This window comes from Hyperolius riggenbachi, chromosome 12, assembly GCF_040937935.1.
Source record: "Hyperolius riggenbachi isolate aHypRig1 chromosome 12, aHypRig1.pri, whole genome shotgun sequence".
NCBI lineage: Eukaryota > Metazoa > Chordata > Amphibia > Anura > Hyperoliidae > Hyperolius > Hyperolius riggenbachi.
In genome coordinates, this window is record NC_090657.1 from 109,051,323 (window position 1) to 109,066,677 (window position 15,355).

General features: G+C 44.3%; 1 protein-coding gene across 23 annotated transcripts in view; it reads right to left on the reverse strand.

Moving 5' to 3' along the window:
* The window catches only part of SRCIN1 (SRC kinase signaling inhibitor 1), a 1,481,450-nt gene that overhangs the window by 893,093 nt on the left and 573,002 nt on the right, over positions 1-15,355 (reverse strand). For 15 of the 23 annotated variants that reach the window (XM_068262488.1, XM_068262513.1, XM_068262512.1 and 12 more), the window contains exon 1: positions 5,024-5,142. The exons of 1 other annotated variant lie outside the window; for it this stretch is intronic. In XM_068262488.1, the coding sequence (XP_068118589.1) occupies positions 5,024-5,126 (103 nt within the window). In that variant the 5' untranslated portion in view covers positions 5,127-5,142. Of the gene's footprint in view, positions 1-5,023; positions 5,143-14,147; positions 14,229-15,355 lie in introns of those variants that run through there. 7 more of the 23 variants (XM_068262500.1, XM_068262499.1, XM_068262496.1 and 4 more) reach the window with 1 other exon arrangement.

Consider the following 15,355-nt stretch of genomic DNA (forward strand, 5'->3'; position numbering starts at 1 on the left):
AACTGCGGCTGCAACAACAAAACAAAAGGCATGTACATGTGTCAATTCCCCTTCGTGATCATGTGACCCCCAACACACTCGTATAGCCGGCTGTCATTGCTTCATTGTGATATGAAGCCCATTCACCGCGGGGTGAAGGGGCTTGCGTATCACAATGAAGCAATGACCGCCGGCTATATGAGTGTGTTGGGGGCACACCCAAGATAATAAGGTTGTTGCTTTATTGTGGACAGACCAAATTCGATCAGCTGGGCAGTCACTGTTCTGTCATTGAGCTACCTCAGCCCGGCGACCATATGGGCTTAAAAACCGCCATCGCCTGCACTCTCGCAATGGTGCGCACCAGTCCAGCACAGCCGTCACTACGTAAACAGCTGTGTGCGGTGCGGTGCGTTACACAGTGAGTTTGGTCTGTCAGTGTCAAGCAGTACACTAATTATACTACCTGATTGATGTATACACATGCAAGATGTTTTAAAGCACTTTATGCCTCCAATTTAGCATTGCAATGTGATTTGTGGCCTTAAAACGCTGCTGTGCGTCAAATCCGTAATTTTCCCCGGGACTTTTGGCGTGTATTCCACTCTGCCATGCCCCCCTCCAGGTGTTAGACCCCTTTAAACATCTTTTCCATCACTTTTCTGGCCAGAATTAATATTTGAAATTTTGAAAGTTCGCCTGCCCATTGAAATCTATTGCGGTTCGCAAAGTTTGCGTGAACACTAACTTTTTTGGAAGTTCGCATTCGAGGTTCACGAACCTAAAATGGGAGGTTCGAGCCATCTCTATTGCTGTAGCTATTCCCCAAGTTGTTTAGATATTGAGAAGAAATCGAATTTGGGACCACATGGTTTGAAACCCTTACAGCCGCATTCAGCACCATTTCAGCACTGGACAGCAGGACTGGGTTAGTTTCATTTAGCTCTAATACTTCCTCCTTCCAGTTTTGAACCAGGAAGCATCAGAGCTAAATGAAACACACCCTATCCTGCTGTCCAGTGCTGAAATGGTGCTGACTGCACCTCATCCTGTTATCCGGTGCTGAATGCTCCTCATCCTGCTGTCTGGTGCTAAATGCACCTCATCCTGCTGTCTGGTGCTGAAATGGTGCTGACTGCACCTCATCCTGTTATCGATGCTGAATGCTCCTCATCCTGCTGTCTGGTGCTAAATGCACCTCATCCTGCTGTCCAGTGCTGAAATGGTCCTGAATGCACCTCATCCTGCTGTCCAGTGCTGAAATGGTCCTGAATGCACCTCATCCTGCTGTCCGGTGCTGAAATGGTCCAGAATGCCCCTCATCCTGCTGTCCAGTGCTGAAATGGTCCTGAATGCACCTCATCCTGCTGTCTGGTGCTGAAATGGTGCTGAATGCACCTCATCTCGCTGTCCTGTGCTGAAATGGTCCTGAATGCACCTCATCCTGCTGACTGGTGCTGAAATGGTCCTGAATGCACCTCATCCTGTTATCCAGTGCTAAATGCACCTCATCCTGCTGTCCAGTGCTGAAATGGTGCTGAATGGTCCTCATCCTGCGGTCCGGTGCTGAATGCTCCTCATCCTGCTGTCCGGTGCTAAAATGGTCCTGAATGCTCCTGGTGGTCCCAAATTCAAGGTGCTTTTGTGATCACTGATAAGATATTTGAGTCAGACTGCCTAGGAACCTCCTTCTGTGCCTTAAAGAGAACCCGAGGTGGGTTCTAAGAACGCTAATTGCACACAGAGGCTGGGTCTGCATATACTGCCCAGCCTCTGTTGCTATACTTATCCCCCCACATGCCCCCCGCGCTCTGCTTACCCCCCATAAATCATACGCCGAGCTGTCGACAGGCAGTGTGTTGCAGCCGGGTGTTTACCTTCCATCTGTCATTCTCACCGCTCCCCCGCCTCCTCCATAGCACCGGTCCCCGGCCACGTCCCTTCCCTCCAATCAGCGGGGAGGGAAGAGACGCGGGCGGGGACCGGCGCTATGGAGAAGGCGGGGGAGCGGCGAGAGTGACAGATAGAAGGTAAACAGCCGGCTGCGTGTCGACAGCTCGGCGTGTGATTTATGGGGGGCACAGAAAAGTGCAGGGGGGGCTGTGGGGGGATCAGTATAGCAACAGAGGCTGGGCAGTATATGCAGACCCAGCCTCTGTGTGCTAATTCGCGTTCTTAGAACCCACCTCGGGTTATCTTTAAGATACTGTATATAAATGATCTGCTGTATGTTCCTCCCTTAACCTCCTGAGCGGTATGGATGAGCTCAGCTCGTCCATCACCGCCGGAGGCTGCCGCTCAGGCCCTGCTGGGCCGATTTTCTTCAAATAAAGTGCAGCACACGCAGCCGGCACTTTGCCAGCCGCGTGTGCTGCCTGATCGCCGCCGCTCTGCGGCGATCCGCCGCGAGCAGCGGCGAAAGAGGGTCCCCCCAGCCGCCTGAGCCCAGCGTAGCCGGAACAAAAAGTTCCGGCCAGCGCTAAGGGCTGGATCGGAGGCGGCTGACGTCAGGACGTCGGCTGACGTCCATGACGTCACTCCGCTCGTCGCTATGGCGACGATCTAAGCAAAACAAGGAAGGCCGCTCATTGCGGCCTTCCTTGTTTATTCTGGGCGCCGGAGGCGATCGGAAGAACGCCTCCGGAGCGCCCTCTAGTGGGCTTTCATGCAGCCAACTTTCAGTTGGCTGCATGAAATAGTTTTTTTTTTATTCAAAAAAAACCCTCCCGCAGCCTCCCTGGCGATCTCAATAGAACGCCGGGGAGGTTAATATGCGCCATTTCTGGGTCCCTCTATCAGGCCTGTATATTGCTCTCACTATATTCGAAGCTGGATGAACCCCATACTCTTAAGCAATGGAGGCACAATGTTAAAGAGAACCCGAGGTGTGTTTAAAGAATGTTATTTGCATACAGAGGCTGGATCTGCCTATACAGCCCAGCCTCTGTTGCTATCCCAAACTCCCCTAAGGTCCCCCTGCACTCTGCAATCCCCCATAAATCACAGCCGTGCTGTGAGGCTGTGTTTACATCTGTAGTGTCAGTCTCGGCTGCTCCCCCGCCTCCTGCATAGCTCCGGTCCCTGCCCCCATCCCTTCCCTCCAATCAGCAGGAAGGTAAGGGATGCAGGCGAGGACCGGAGTTCTGCAGGAGGCGGGGAGATCAGCAGACTGACACTATAGAGATAAACACAGCCAGCTCTGACAAGCTGTTTGTCAGCAGCGTGGCTGTGATTTATGGGGGATTGCAGAGTGCAGGGGGACCTTAGGGGGGTTTGGGATAGCAACAGAGGCTGGGCTGTATAGGCAGATCCAGCCTCTGTATGCAGATAATATTCTTCAAACCCACCTCGGGTTCTCTTTAATGAAACAGTACATTTTAAGAAAGATGACTTATTTAAACCTGTTGTTGACCAAATTGTATTTATGTTTTTCTTTATAAATGCAACTACGTAAACTTTAACACATTAAGATATCATGACTGATGGTGTTATTGCCATAGTTTGATGTGACATACTTATGGCATTTGCAATAAGTTAGGCCTACCATTGTGACGGATATATAGCATATACTTTTGTACAATTTTAAAAAACATTGGTTATTATGTTCCTGTTCTGTTTTTGTTGCTTGGCTGTGCTTATTAAAAGAAGACTGTACAGTAAGACATTTTAAAATATGCAAATATCTGCAGCAGCTCAGTGTACTTATGTTTTCATACTGCCAATGCCAGGAATCAACCAGTAGTGTGGCTTCTGACTTTCAGTGGGAATAAGGGCAGTACTAGTGTGGAACTCTCGTACACAACATCCTGCGTCCAAATCTATGCATATAGACCACCCCCACCCCCCGGGAGAGTATATGGGGTATCATACCCACATGCATGCTTTCCTCCTCTCTACTGGAGGCCGGAATCACTGATACTGAAACCTGGAAATGACCTAGGCTGGTTAATTGGCTTTTAACTGCTGTGAGAGGGCTATGACGGCTGCCATATTTATTTCCGTTTAAAGTGGAACTGAATTTTTGCACAGGACTGAAAGAAAACAGAGAAATCCACCAAGTATGTATTTAGAGAGTTTAGCCTGTCAAATCCCCCCCCCCCCATTTGTGACTAATCACAAGTGTAATTTGATCTCTCAGTTGTGTCAGCTCAGGTATCTCAGCAGCCTTGGCAGACCTGTTAATTTGTAAACACAGGATGTTGACCTTTCATGAAAGTAGGAAGTAGACACTGCAGATTTTTTTGCAGGATTTCTATTAGAAAATAACAAAGAAATGCTTTTCTTTAAAGGGGAACTGAAGAGAGAGGTATATGGAGGCTGTCATGTTTATTTACTTTTAATCAATACCAGTTGCCTGGCAGCCCTGCTGGTCTATTTCTCTGCAGTAGTATCTGATTAAAACCAGAAACAAGCATGCAGCTAGTCTTGTCAGATCAGACTTATAAGTCTGAACCACTGAACCACCTGATCTGCTGCATGCTTGTTCAGGGGCTATGGCTAATAGTATTAGAGGCAGAGGATCAGCAGGGCTGCCAGGCAACTGGTATTGTCTAAAAGGAAACAAACATGACAGCCTCCATATACCTCTCTCTTCAGTTCCCCTTTAAAGGTTATTATGCCGTTGATTCTCTTTTAGAGCAGAGATGAAGTTCTGAGTTCAGGTCCATTTTAAGCAATACCGACTGCCTGGCTCTCCTGCTGATCCTCTGCCTCTAATACTTTTAGCAATAAACCTGAACAAGCATGCAGTAGATCAGGTGTTGCTGACCTTATTAACAGATCTGAGAAGATTAGCTGCATGCTTATTTCTGGTGTGATCCAGACTTTATTGCAGCCAAATGGACCAGCAGGACTGCCAGGCAACTGGTATTTTGCATAAAAGGAAATAAATATGGCAGCCTCCATATTCCTCTCACTTCAGTTGTCCTTTAAAACAAAGCTTTACAGTTTTAATTGTGAAATGGCCACTTTGAATGAAACCTTATTTTAAAGTGAACCTTTATGCAAAGACCAAACAAATAGTGCTAGTAGGGATCAAGCATACCTCTACTCTTGGACTTTCTATGATTCCCAGTTGTCCTCTTCTGTAATGTGATGCCCTCTTTTCCTTTAGGTGTTGGGGGAGATGGGGTAAACTTCAAATTCATAATCAGGAGACTATATATCATTGGAGGCCTTAGGGGAGAAGAAGATTGTGATGTTTTCTACGTTTTCTGTTCTCAGCTTGTAATGTCTGGACTCCTACTTTAAGTGTGCTGATACTGCTTTGCATTCATGTTTTGCATTGGTGCACTGATCAGGACTTCAGTGAAGGACGTCTGCCTTGGATGCTAGAGGATGTTGGCCCCATGTTGTTTTGTTGATTTGAAGTACAAAATGGTTATCCGTTGCCCCTTACAAATGCCTCCAAATTCTAAATGGTACTCCTTAACCGCTTCAGGACCACAGGGTTTATCACCCTAAAGACCAGGCCATTTTTTGTAAAATAGGCCACTGCAGCTTTATCCTTCCTGGCATTACGATTATTTCCAGATTTAGGGTATAAAAGCCGTGCTTTTCATAAGCTTTTAGACCCTAAAAACAAGAAGAAAAACATACCTCAGAGGGGTCTGCAGCCGCTCCTGCATGAAACTCACTTAGGCACGGGATTACCACCCTGTTCTGTGGCTTTCTGACCTGAGCCTGACACGGGATTACCGCTAAGGAGGTTAAGGCCAAGCTGCAGGGCCGCACAACACAGCACACAAGTGATTCCCCTCCCCACCCCCCTTGTCTTCTTACCAACAGAGCTCTCTGTTGGTAGGGTTTGATTGCTTCCCCAGTGTTAATTTTTGTTTCATAAATATTTTTTTTATTTTGTAATATTTTTACTTATTTTTTTATTTATTTTATCCCATCCCGCCCTTCCTCCTCCCACCAGACAATCACTGTGATCGTCTGTCATAGGCTTCAGCCTATGACAGCGGATCACCGCTGAGACTCTGGAGGGGACAGCCGTGTCACACAGCTGTCCCCAGTACATTGCTGCTGTAGATCGCAGCACTGTACACGGTAAATAGACAGCTGTTTCGCCGTATAACAGTCTCCGAGCAGCGATCGCCACTGGAAGACTGAAACTACCAAGCACGTGTAGCGTGTGCGCGTTATCTCCTGCAAAACGAAGCACAAGGACTTTACGCCGATTGGGGTTCGGCGGTCCTGAGGCTGCCGCCACGGGCCACGCCCATCGGTGTGAGGTGGTCAGCAAGCAGTTTGAGGACATCCAAGGTGAAAATTAAAAAATGAGGAAATCGTATCTATCCTCCTCCTCCTAAAAATAACTTTTTTAGTCATCCCACAGTTATATTTTATATTTTAATCTAATTTTTAAGTTTTTACTGGTTCATGGCCTTATCTTAATGACACATTCATTGAAGTGTGCCAGAGCTAAAATCTATGAACTTTTTCCCCTTTTTATCACTTTTCTGATCTCAGAAGCCATTTTCTGCCAGGAAAGTGTTTTATGGCTGTAATTCCTTTAGAATGAGGGTTATGTTATGGTCCGAACCAGACATAAACTATCATTTGCATACCTGATTTTTAACTCTTTCAGGCAGAGAAAGTAAAAAAAGAAACAGAGCATAGTTATTAGTGTGCTTGCCACTGTACATACACATGTCTATATCATCATGTCACATGTCACCTTGTGTGTCCTTTAAAGGAAACCAGAGCTGGGAGATCCTAAATTGGTACATGGTAAGGAAATGAGCAGCGCTACTTAAAAACAGATAAGTGCCTACCTGCAAGAGAGTGCAAGCCCCACTTGTGGGGTAAAATACACACCTAGCATACACATGTCCTGTCTACCACTAGAGGATGTTGGTTTCCTGTAACAGCTTGCATGCAACTTGTTAAGTACTCGTCCCTCGCACTGCGGAGAAGTCATCCTCGATGGGAGGGGACCTAACACTAACTAAATCCTAACCTATGCATATGCATAGCCTGGGTGCGTCACCAAGTAAAATTGAAAATTGCGCAAAAGGTGCAGGTAGGCACTTATCTGTTTTTAAGTAGCACTACTCATTTCCTTGCCATGTACTAATTTAATTCATTTTTGATCAGCTGCTCCCACTTAATAGTCTTGCTTTTGGTGTATATGCAGAGCTTCTGTTTGGGTTCAAGGTGCGTTTGCAGTTTCTGGGGGGGGCTCAGCGCACCTCTGATTGGAGGCCATTCAGAGGCGGCCTGGTGATGCGCTGATCCACCTTTTGGGGGATCCTAAAGATTGTGGCTGAACGGCAGACTGTGGGAGGATGGTGCGTGACTTACACGTACTTATGGAGCTGAAGGAAGCTCTGGGTGACTATAAAATCTTTAGGATCCCTCAGCTCTGGTACACTTTAACTGCAATGTGTTGTGTATTAAGACATAATGACAATGACCTTCATATCCCCACCTCTAGTTTTAACAAGTCAACACACAGATGCTCTACTATGCATGCAAGTTGTTGGTCTAGGTCAAATCTTTGCAGAAAACAACAAGATTGGAGTCTGCAGATGAGCAGGTGTATGCAACATAAGGGCCCCTGCTTACATGTCAGGAATGGGGGGGGGGGGGGCTGAAGGCTGTAACAACAATATCTACTAACGATATCTACTAATGAGCATACCTCAGGTAAGGACTTCTATGTAGAATTTGACAGTATTCGCACTAGGACATGGGTAACTGGCCTATACCATTATCCTTGAACAAAAATTGTACACACAAAATTGCTGACATGCATGCATACAATAAAATATATGAGATACTAATGTTTTTAATATATTTGCAAAAATAAAGCACAGTCAAGCAGTGGTTTGTTATGTAAGAAAAGCACTGCTCAGTTCAGATTTATTTTGTAATTGAACTATAGATTAAAAAAAGTCGGCATTATGTTTCTTTCCCCAACTCGAAAGGATCCACCCCCAGACATAGGGACTGGATTGCAGCAGGAAGAGACTCTCCAAGCATGCCAGTCCTTTTCTACAACCTGCACCAACCCCACATGTCACACTGAATGGGGAGCTGAAGGAAATACGGAGCACATGTCCCTCATAAGTTACCAATGGGGCATTCTCCTAGCACAAGTATTTTCTTCAGAAAAACATAGCTGATATTTTCAGACAAAAAAAAAGTAATTCAATATTATTCAAAACAGCAAATATTTACTTTTACTTGTCTTAGAAGGAGGGAAGCAGATTTTGTTTTGGAAATTGCCTATTACAAATGCACACTATTGTGCCAGTATATTTCAAAGAACTATCTCACTGAAAAAATCCTTACTTATGGCATAGTTTACGGTAGATATGCATGTACAGTATATACTCAAATACAAGTTGTCCTTGTGTATAAGTCGACTCCAATATTCAATCCTCTTAAGCTGGATTTTTTATTGACTCAAGAATAAGTCTACCCAGCAAAGTTAATGGCTGCACTTGGGCCCCATGGGGGTGTTAATGACAGCACCGCATACAGTATTGCAGCCATTAACCCCTCCTGTCCCTTAAATGCAGCCAATAGCTCCTCCAGGCCCCCAAGTGCTGCAATTATTTACTTCCTTTTATGCAGCCTAGTATTTCCCCCTGCCCCTTTCCTTGTTAATTGTTGTGGCCAGGACTTTCAGACCTGTGTATTCTTGGCATTTCCTTTTCTTAAAGTGTCACTTACCACTGGGTAAATTGCTGCAAATGGGAATGTCACTATTAGTACACACATTACTCAGTGTGCTCAGTGTTGCCCGTGACTTGTGTATAAGTTGACCCCTATACATTTATGAAGTGAATCAGACCTAAATTTCTAGACTTATCCTCGAGTATATACTGGTGGTAGGCTTTACATATAAAAAAACATATGCTTATGGAAATGTGAAGAAGCCATTTAAACTCGAGATGTGCAAGAAGATGCCTAGATTATTATACACAAAGCCTGTTAAGACTGTTGTAATAATTGGTTTGTCCCTTCCATGAAAACCTAGCAAACGAAGGAGATTGTGTCCTGCAATGACAACCTTGTGGAGGGTTCTCAGAGGTTAAGTAATGTGGTAATGAAAGTGTGATTAAAGTGAAAATCTGAGTAGGGTGAAATGAACACTTATAAGGTTAGAGTTATTGATTTATCAGGCTTCCTTCATTTCTGCTTAACCTATTCAGAGCCGGATTTCCTTTCATCAGCAAAGGGTATCATGTGACTGTTGTACAAATATTAACAAAGAAAACTGAAATACAAGGGCATATTTATACAGCAGTAGCTTACCACACCACACTGCTGCAATATTATACTAAATAATTTATATACATTATGATTTGGCTGACCAATAAGGAGTGGGCATGATGGGAGCATGAGCTTATGGAGAAGGGAACACACTGGGAGAATGATCATATAGAGTAGTGGGGGGGCTGGGAGCACAGTCACACAGGGGAGTGGGTGAAGCCAGGTGGTACAAAAGGAATTGCCTGTGTACGTCCCATGCCATCTGACTGCACACAAACTAATTGCACGTTACGAGAATTGCCTGTGTACGTCCCATCCGATCTGACTGCACATGAACCAACTGCATGTTACGAGAATTGCCTGTGTATGTCCCATCTGACTGCACATGAACCAACTGCATGTTACGAGAATTGCTTGTGTATGTCCCATCTGACTGCACATGAACCAACTGCATGTTACGAGAATTGCCAGTGTATGTCCCATCTGACTGCACATGAACCAACTGCATGTTACGAGAAATGCCTGTGTATGTCCCATCTGACTGCACATGAACCAACTGCATGTTACGAGAATTGCCAGTGTATGTCCCATCTGACTGCACATGAACCAACTGCATGTTACGAGAATTGCCTGTGTATGTCCCATCTGACTGCACATGAACCAACTGCACGGTACGAGAATTGCCTGTGTATGTCCCATCTGACTGCACATGAACCAACTGCATGTTACGAGAATTGCCTGTGTATGTCCCATCTGACTGCACATAAATCAACTGCATGTTACGAGAATTGCCTGTGTATGTCCCATCTGACTGCACATAAACCAACTGCATGTTACGAGAATTGCCTGTGTATGTCCCATCTGACTGCACATGAACCAACTGCATGTTACGAGAATTGCCTGTGTATGTCCCATCTGACTGCACATAAACCAACTGCATGTTACGAGAATTGCCTGTGTATGTCCCATCTGACTGCACATAAACCAACTGCATGTTATGAGAATTGCCTGTGTATGTCCCATCTGACTGCACATGAACCAACTGCATGTTACGAGAAATGCCTGTGTATGTCCCATCTGACTGCACATGAACCAACTGCATGTTACGAGAAATGCCTGTGTATGTCCCATCTGACTGCACATGAACCAACTGCATGTTACGAGAATTGCTTGTGTATGTCCCATCTGACTGCACATGAACCAACTGCACGTTACGAGAAATGCCAGTGTATGTCCCATCTGACTGCACATGAACCAACTGCATGTTACGAGAATTGCCTGTGTATGTCCCATCTGACTGCACATGAACCAACTGCATGTTACGAGAATTGCCTGTGTATGTCCCATCTGACTGCACATGAACCAACTGCACGTTACGAGAAATGCCTGTCTATGTCCCATCTGACTGCACATGAATCAACTGCATGTTACGAGAATTGCCTGTGTATGTCCCATCTGACTGCACATGAACCAACTGCACGTTACGAGAAATGCCTGTGTATGTCCCATCTGACTGCACATGAACCAACTGCACGTTACGAGAATTGCTTGTGTATGTCTCATCTGACTGCACATGAACCAACTGCATGTTACGAGAATTGCTTGTGTATGTCCCATGCCATCTGACTGCACACAAACCAACTGCTCATTACGAGAAATGCGTGTGTACATCCCATGCCATCTGACTGCACATAAACCAAATGCACGTTACAAAAAAATGCCTGTGTACGTCCCATCCCATGTGAGTGCACACAGACTAACTGCATGTTACGAGAAATGCCTGTGTATGTCCCATCCCATGTGACTGCATACAAACCAACTGCACGTTATGAGAATTGCCTGTGTATGTCCCATCCCGTGTGACTGCACACGAACCAACTGCACGCTACAAGAAATGCCTGTGTACATCCCATCTGACTGCACACAAACTAACTGCACGGTACGAGAAATGCCTGTGTATGCCCCATCCCATGTGACTGCATACAAACTAACTGCACGTTATGAGAATTGCCTGTGTATGTCCCATCCCATGTTTTATGAGCATCCTTAACCATATCTATCAATTTCTGAGTTGCATATAACAACTAGTAACTGTGATTTGTAATTCTGGCATTCACTCGCTTCACACTTATTGCCTAATGGCTTATGTGTAATGTGTGTGCACATTTTTTACATCCTGATTGACATGCATGAGCCTTGTAGAGACTATCCCCCACTGCTGATATGATAACTCACTCAGCTAAGTAGACCATCCTGATTACATTTGCTCTGGCTGTGTAAATAACAAAGGCCCTAGGCATTTTGCTGACTGGCAGTTTGCGTTCAAAGGGTAACGTTTTAAGGGTGAAGCATTCAAATCGAATTTACCAGAATTCACCAGCAATTCTCCACAATTCAACATCACACCAAGTTAATTTACACTCAGCCCCCTTACATGTTACCACCCCCTCCCTTTAGATTGAAAGTCTTTGGAAGGGCCCTCCTTCCTCTGCTCACAGAGTAGCGTGAACCTGAATTACTGAGACTGTTACTGCAGTGTATGATCTGACATTGTGAACCTTGTTGCTTATTGTCTGTTGATTGTCACCCTCATTATCAATGTCTTATATAACCTTATTTATAGTACAATACTGTGTAATATGTTAGCACTACAGTATATACATCCAATGATTATTATTAATAATAATATACCACTTCCATAGCAGAGGCTGAGAGAACAGGGGAAGGAGCCTAGAAAGAAAGAAGAGTTATGGCAAGTAGGTATTCATGGTTTATATAAACACTCCTCCTATAGTGTCTTTGACCACCTTGCTCCAGATCTGTATGTCCATTGCAAACAGGTCTAATTTGCACTTCAACAAAGGCAACTGAAATTTAAAGTCACCACAGAGGATGTGACAAAAGCAGCCCTCTGTATCCCATCACCAAAAATGTAAAGCTGTGTGCATATTATACAAGCTTACAAGCCTACCTTAATGCAGTCTGCTAAAATATCTGTATTATAGCTGATTGAGTAAAGAAAGATTTTTCCTCACAAAAGTGGAGTTGCAGTCTTTTTTCATGTTGTCCTCCAACTCCATCACATTGTAAATTAGTAAGAAGGCCTATAGACCACAGCCAATTTCATAAGGACAATGGCCTAACCAAAAGTTGCTTGTCAGCACGGGATGTAAAAAGACTGAGAAGAGAACAGATGACAGAGTGAATGCATGCTAAAGGCAGAGGGTGCACAGCATGTAATGATTACATGCATAGCTGTTATGTACCTCCTGAAATAAGTGCCATATTATGTCATGTGTCATATACACGTTCAGCCATGTCCCTTGTATAATTATTATTAATGATTAATAGTGCCAACATTTTCTGTGGCACTGTATGGATTAATAAACAAACATGGGGTACATAATACTGCAGTCAATGGTACATAATGCAGAATTGGTAGACATAAATACAGTAACAAATGTAGAACGATAATAAAAATGTATAGCAAATTTTAAGACACAAAAAGGGTAAGAGAGCCCTGCCCTTGCGAGCTTACAATCTAAAGGAATAGGGAGGAAACAAGAGGTATGGTAATATACAATATGTATACCTGGCCTGTACTTAGGTAGAGCATATATATTTGCATCTCTGAAAAGTGAGTTTTTAGGAAGCGGTTAAAGATTTCAAAGGTTACAAAGTTACAAATGTGTTCTGGAAAGGAATTCTAGAGGACAAATGAGGCTGGTGAGAAATCTAGTATATGTGAATGCAAGGAGGTGATTGTAGAGAAAGAGAAGAAGGCTGTGTGCAGAGCAGAAATTGCTCTATTTACAAGCACTCCAAATCTTCGGTGTTTCCCCTAACAGACACTGCTATATTGACCTGAAGAAGATGGCAAGTCACGTAAAATGTAATGTTATTTGTGCCCAATAAATATCTTATATAATCCATTCCTCATCTGCAGTAAGACCACTCACTGCATTCCTCATCTGAGGTAAGACCACTAATTGTTTCAAACAGCATACAAGAGCAATATACATCCTAGGGCGCCTCCTCCCACCCATTGTAGAGCAGAAATTGTGGTCAACTGGGTTTGTAGATGGAGTCTAGAGAGGAGATGTAAAGAGGCTTCAAATTCTTATCCCCCCGGCCCCATTATACTCAAAGTTCCCTTGGTAACCTCTTATGGCAGCTGTGTAAAGTGATGTAGGAAAGCAAATGTTGGTATAGTCTATACTATATACTGGCAGTAACGTAAGGGACAAAGGTATATAAGATCTTTGCTATTGAAGGGAGGAAAAGTGTCATTGTGGATACACTTTTTATGGGTGGGAGGAGTCATGGTGGTCACAATTGTTATATGATCCTTGGCAGTTGGCTCCCTGATGTGGAGGTCACCACAGGTAAGGTGACCCCCAAAACATGTTGTTGTAAGCCTGTGGCTCCACTTTATGTAGAGGAGATATTATAGGTGTGCTTGTTATAGGGGGAACATTACAGCTGTGCATGTGATAAGGACTACATAACATCAAAAATAGTGGCCCTATTTTAAGGTACGGCATGAGTCGAGCTTGTCATAATAATCATAAAGGTCCGTTGTCAGGGGACCCGGAGGAAGCATTACTATACCACCAGTATCAGTTTATGTGTGTGTGGTTAGGAATGGGATTTGTGGCTACACTTGGTGTGGAGGAGAAACTGGGGGTGCCTAGCCTTGTTCTGCGTATAAACACCTAACTTAGCTGGTCAGGCTAGGTCTTCACCATTTTCTGCAGCACAAACCTTAAATCTGCAGGATGCTATCTTCTCAGAACCCCAGCTTGTACCATGTTCCCTTGCAGTCTCAACAATATAATGCAAAGCCATGCAAACAGGCTCCCCCGTGTAGACATAATGTTAAAGCAACCCACCAAACAAAACATGAAAATGAACCTATTGGGAGTAAAACATATACTTGCCTCTCCATTCACAGTCTGGCTGCTCCCTGACGATCCTCTTCCGAGATCTGAAGCCGATCTTGTCCGACGATGCAGTGACATCTAGGAGAAAAGCAGAGGAATAGTCTCCTTTCAAATGTGGCCATCATGTGCCTTTTTTCTGGTCAAAGGAACTCTGATAGAGGTGAGAGGGTAGCAAATCTGTCAATAAAAGCCACTAATCTGGCTTTCCTGCAGTTCCTGTGACTGAAAGGGGAGGGACATAGTGGCCATCTTGGGAAAGGAGCTCATTGGCTTCCTCCCATTTCTCAACATAGCATCAGACAGAAGAGACAGCTTTACTTAGCAGAAGAGGATCACCAGAGAGGTGTTGCTATAGGATTTTATTGGAATGGGGTAATTCAAAACTAAAGCCTGGAGTTAGACCATAACACTTTCAGCTAAATTGATTCAGGACACATGAGTGTTTGTTTTTGGGTTTGATGTTTTTTTTTAGCAGCTGACAGTATACTTAGATCTGTACAATGAGATGGGCTGTAAGAGGATAGTAGATTTTGCTGGTTATCACGCTTGCAAATCTATCACAAAGAGATCAAAATGTGAACATGAATGTTTAGCTGAGCATATATATGCCTTTCCTTGAAGGAGAGAAATAGTACACCTTTTAAATTAAGAAAAACATCAGCAATTGATCTGGAAAGTCCAACCCAAGGGACTGGTGTTCCACCTTGAGCAAGATTAGTATCAGAGTGTGGTTCATAAAGCTGAGAACTGTTGTGCGATCCAACCACATCCAACCTCAGCACACACACACCACACATGCACAGGTATCAGGAAAATATGCCCATTGAAGGCTTATCTTACAGATGAATTCTGCTGGGTGCCAAATAAATATCTTACAGTTTTGTGATCAGAATGCACAGGACAGGAGTTTACCTTTTTGCATTAAGTGAAGCTCCTGCAGGTAAAAATTATTAAAATAATGATCACATGGCAAGAAGGAGTAAGCTCAGCATGGCTATTTTCAGACCCTGTGGGTGGAGCTGCAGTTGAGGACTAGATTGTAACATTTCCACTGTTTAGATTGCAGGGGGGGAGGGGGGCAGTCTGAATCTCCCTGAGGAGATTGCAACTTACAGAGCATACAGATGTATAGGAATTGGCCAGTGTCAAGGCTCCTGAACAGGCACTTTATATTTATATTTTTTGACATTTGTTAGTCAAGGCGC